The 5,401-nt window shown below is 30.4% G+C and overlaps 1 protein-coding gene across 2 annotated transcripts in view; it reads right to left on the reverse strand.

Annotated features, from left to right (window-relative positions):
• The window catches only part of LOC137621484 (glyceraldehyde-3-phosphate dehydrogenase), a 5,557-nt gene extending 4,917 nt beyond the window's left edge, over nt 1-640 (reverse strand). The window contains exon 1 of one of the 2 annotated variants that reach the window (XM_068351817.1): nt 598-640. Coding sequence is in view for 1 of the 2 variants with exons in the window: in XM_068351816.1 (XP_068207917.1) it covers nt 487-514 (28 nt within the window). In the remaining variant the exon portion in view is untranslated. Of the gene's footprint in view, nt 1-486; nt 530-597 lie in introns of those variants that run through there. The other variant, XM_068351816.1, reaches the window with a different exon arrangement.
• Between the last annotated feature and the right edge of the window lie 4,761 nt (nt 641-5,401).

Here is a 5,401-nt window from a genome sequence, read left to right on the forward strand (position 1 = left end):
TTAAAGTTGGAGCTTTAAGGAAAAATGCCCTTATACTAGACGTCAATATTTGACCGACTTCTATAGTGATTTCCAATTAAAAATTCAAACGCCTCCATAGATAGATTTCATAACTTCAAGAAAACTTTACAAACGTTATCCAAATTTACCCAATACTGCGCCACTTCCAGTATATAAATGAAACAATTAACACTATTTGCCAACGCACCGCCTACCGACATTAGTGATACGCTACGTAGCATTTATGCAATGATATAATCAATACGATTGTAAAGCTGCCATTCTCTCAAAATATTTATGCCGACCTTTACGTAACGACTAGCAATTGTCATCACACTGACATAGGTACATGCATGAGAACATGCTATAATAAACGAGAAGATACTTTGATTTGCTGTGGCTACTGCAGTCGTCTAAGCCGGTTGATTAACCTGAATGAAGCAGATTGAAAATCGAAGTATGACAGGCTTTGGCAACACTACCTACGTTTTTCACTTTGTAACCTACGATACATCGGGCACAGAAATAACATTTTTTCAAAATAATATGCACAAAACCACAAACAATTTAGACTTAAAGCTAATATGTAACGCTCACCACTCTGGTCTGACTAGACTGACGCCGGCGAAGCGCTGTTGGTCTTTTTTATTCACTGCTACTTGTCACGTGATCTTGCTCGACCAATCAGAATAGAATTGCCTTTGTTCAATGGAATTCTCCAACCGGACTCTTATTAATAAGTACATGTGAGATTACATGTGGAAATGCGACAAATGTCTTACCGTAAATCTACTACTTTTGTCTGTATTATGCTATTAATTATTCACTAATTAGCAACGTCACATCCAACCGGCTTCGGTCCGTAATAGAAAAATACATAATAATTCTCAAAACTTTTAACTAGACTAAGATTTAGCATCAACCCGTCATTTCAAAATGTATAATCGATTATTAAAATCAATCATGCTATTCCATGATAAGCTTACAACATAATAATTACGTGGCAACTGTCACTGGGTGGCGGTGTGCGCATGCCCAGATGTTGGTCTGTATAACCTTCTGCTTCGACCTTCAGAATATCTTTGAGGGCACATAGGGCGAATAATGTCAAAAGTTAACAATACTATATTTATTGTGGAATTGAAAAGTCAGCATTAATTCTCGAAGGAATGTGAAAATATAGTATCGCGCTACAGTAAATGTTATGACAAACGTAGCGTCGCATAGAAATGATTCTTGTTAACGTAACTTGGAACATGGGGTTGCGCAAAGCAAATCTCACCTTTATTTGCCCTTATAAGAATAATATCTGAAAATTCCAGGAGCCCAGAATCTTTTCCTTTTATTATTTTTAAATGATAAACCAATTAATTATTTGAAAAAAAAATAAAGAAATCCTGCATTGACAACTCATGCAGACTGTTGCTGGTTTCAGTTAAGTAAAGTACGAATTTGAGCTTTGCGCAATTATATATATTTATTATGGAAGGAAGTGTTCACCCTAGGAGTAGAATTACTTTGCTACCAAACTTTTATTTCCAGTTCTATCGTGTATTGGTTAACTACACAATATGAATATAACAAAAAACTCAAAGAAACAAAACAAAGAAAAACTAAATAGATGAACTTGAACATGCTTCAGAGTAAATGATCGATATAATCAATGTTGTCATTGAAAATCGTCTTATCAACCATTCACACGATACGCTGTGATTCTTTCCGACCTGAGCTTGATCAGCTTGTAAGCCAAATTTAAAGATTTTTCCTTATTCACAACAGAAATAGAAGGAATAATTCAAAGATGAATCTAATAACAATAATTGAAGCATTGGCGATTATCTGCGAGTTGTTAATATTCAACAAACATTCGTCGAGGACTACTGTAATTTACAAGTTTTCCCTCATGTCAACAAGCTGCTTATTCACACACACACACACACACACACACACACACATATATATATATATATATATATATATATATATATATATATATATATATATATATGTATGTATATATATATATATATATATATATATATATATATATATATATATATATATATATATATATATATATATATATATATATATATATGTGTGTGTGTGTGTGTTTAAAATGCTCGGCTCACCAGGGCTTGATTCTAGAATGAATAATTATGAACGTTCCATTGAATTACATAGTGCCTCTGTTGGCCAGAAGTCATCTATGTGGTGGGGTACAACCAGACTGAAATAAGTGTGAAGCTATCAGAGAACTGGAACGTTTGGAACTTTCCAAAAGATCTAAGATAATCCTTTACTCGGATAACGGTGTCAACAATATCTGTTTAATACCACAATAGAAACATAGTTGACCATGGTCTAAAGAAATCACACCATTTGCCCAGAGAGAAAACAAACCTCAAAGGAAAAATAACATAAAATACAATAAGATAGAACCTGCAAAAACATAAACGTGCTTATGAATGGGAAGTGAAAAGCTTAAAGGAAAGAGAAAAGAAAGAAAGTTTACGTTGGTAACCTGCCAGCGTTACTTCATTTGCAGGCTCCGAAAATAAGGGGTGTGCCTCTTCTCCAACCCTCCCCCACCCCCACCCCGCTCTTGGTAGTGCCATTCGTGGATACAACCCAAGGTCAAACAAGGTGACCACCAGTGCCACCGGGGAATGGATCCCTTTCATAAACTTTGACTTGTTGGTATCTTCGTTCGGAAGAAGATAGGAGTAGTAATATTTACTACGTGTTTATACAATCATGTAACATCGCTTGATGTTGAAGGCTAGGCCTACTTGCTTAACCCTTGGAAGAACTTACGCATATTGCAAGGGAATTTAGATTAATTTATGAAAAGTAATGCATTACTTACTGCCTATTATTTATAGATATTATATTTACGATTAAACTGGTAGGTAATATTATTGAAAGATGTCCGTACAACCAGCCAGATTAACAAGTTATGCCCATTAGTTTAGAAAATAAAAGGCTATTTAAATAAAAAAAAAAATAAATAAATAAAAAATAGATAAATCTACAAGAGCTTTTCTTGACATTATTACCACGATTAATATGACTATCATTCAGTGTGAGTAAATATTAATAGAGAAGACCTTCCGAAAAATAAATAAATTAAGATGAAAATATAACTATTTATCACGCCGACCTTATAGTCAGATAAAAGAAAAGAAAATCATGGATATAATAAGTGAATTATAGAAATTTACTACTGAGCTTAATACGAAAGAAATTCGTTAAACTTGAGCTTTATTTTAAGCACGTAAATATATATACTGTTTATATATATATATATATATATATATATATATATATATATATATACATATACATACATATATATATACTGTATATATATATATATACGTATATATATATATATATATATATATATATATATATATATATATATATATATATATATATATATATATAGAGTATCATTACTGTCTCATAACTAAAGCTCTCTTCTCATTTTTCATTCATTGAAATAACAATAATCTTTTAGTATATGATAAGCAGCTATTTCTACATTGTGGGTATTTTACAAAAGGCGTTTGAGATTCAACTGATATACGCATACACGCACACACATACATACATACATGCATGCATATATATATATATATACATATATATATACATATATATATATATATATATATACATATATATACTGTATATATATGTACTATACTGAATATTTATATACACACACATATATATATATATATATATATATATATATATATATATATATATATATTAAAACGGTTAATTTTCTTTTACAAATCCATTTAACATTATAAAAATCAGTTAGTAATTAAATGAAAATTAAAAGGAAAATATATATAGCCGACATCAGACAGATAAGTGGAACCACTTATCTGTTTGATGTATATATATATTTTTCCTTTTAATTTTCATTTAATTTCTAACTGATTTTTATTACTTTAAATGGATTTGTAAAAGAAAATTAGCCGTTTTGATATATATATAGGTATATATATATATATATATATATATATATATATATATATATATATATATATATGTGTGTGTGTGTGTGTGTGTGTGTGTGTGTGTGTGGTGAAGAGACAAAATGCAGATGGACATAGTGTCGACGGGCAATATACAGACATCCGTTTGAAGACGATATAATCTCGACGCCAAGAAATTAGTTTTGAATTTTCGGATGCACTTATATATATTTTCATCTCTTCCACTACCTTCCAAGTTTTATCATACATGTATCCAAGTTATAAAATTCTATATTACTACTACTACTACTACTACTACTACTACTACTACTACTACTACTAATAATAATAATAATAATAATAATAATAACTTTTTTCATATATGACAAGGATAAACTGAAGACACAGAATGTTAACTCGACTGACATAATGCAATTGAAGGGTGGAACAATGCCTTTAAAAGAAGAAAAGTTGGTTAACAAACTATAAAAAAGAACAACCAAATACAGAAATGTTAATATGGCAACTAACCAATGGGAGAGAAATTGGAAGGCAGAACCTAAAATATGTTAGAATCAACGAGAGATTTAAGAACCTGGTCACAAACTTTAATCCAGATCAAGGGATACAGATTTTAAGAGCAGTTGCTCATAATTTGTGACAATTTTCATAATTATGTTGTATTTTTCGCCAATAATGATGCTTTCTTCCTATTAAGAATAAATATTATTTAACCTCATTAGGATTTTCTTATTTTCATCTTTATCATATATAAAGTTGTTGTTATTATTATTATAATTAATATTATTGATACATTTTTGGAGTCGACATTAGTTCCTCTTCAAACGATGTCAGTATTTTGACCGTCGATGTTATATCCGTCGACATTTTGTGTATCGACAGTTAGTCCGGCAATCATATATATATATATATATATATATATATATATATATATATATATATATATATATATATATATATATATATATCAATGAAGACTTGCAACAGGGCACCAACAGATGTTTGCTTTAAAGGATGAAAATGGCAATACTATCAATAAAAGAGATTGAGTGATAAGAATTGCAGAGGAGTTCTTGACAATGCTTTTCAATAGTTATATAAGAAATAACTTTGCTAATATAAATAATGAAACATCTGAGCCGGTACCAAACGTAACAGTGGGAGAAAGAAAGAAAGCATTAAAAGGCGTGATAAGAGGCAAAGCAGCAGACGACGGACTAATAATTGATTTAATAATAGATGGAGGATACTTCATAATAGTAAATAATCGCTGAACTTTAGACAGAATGTCTGCAAGAGTTCTCTATACTTCCAGCTTGCAAAAATTTTATCATTATACTAATTTACAAAAAAGAGACAGAAAAGACCTGAATAATTACCTCCCA

Source organism: Palaemon carinicauda, chromosome 28 (genome assembly GCF_036898095.1).
Source record: "Palaemon carinicauda isolate YSFRI2023 chromosome 28, ASM3689809v2, whole genome shotgun sequence".
NCBI classification, from domain to species: Eukaryota; Metazoa; Arthropoda; class Malacostraca; order Decapoda; family Palaemonidae; genus Palaemon; species Palaemon carinicauda.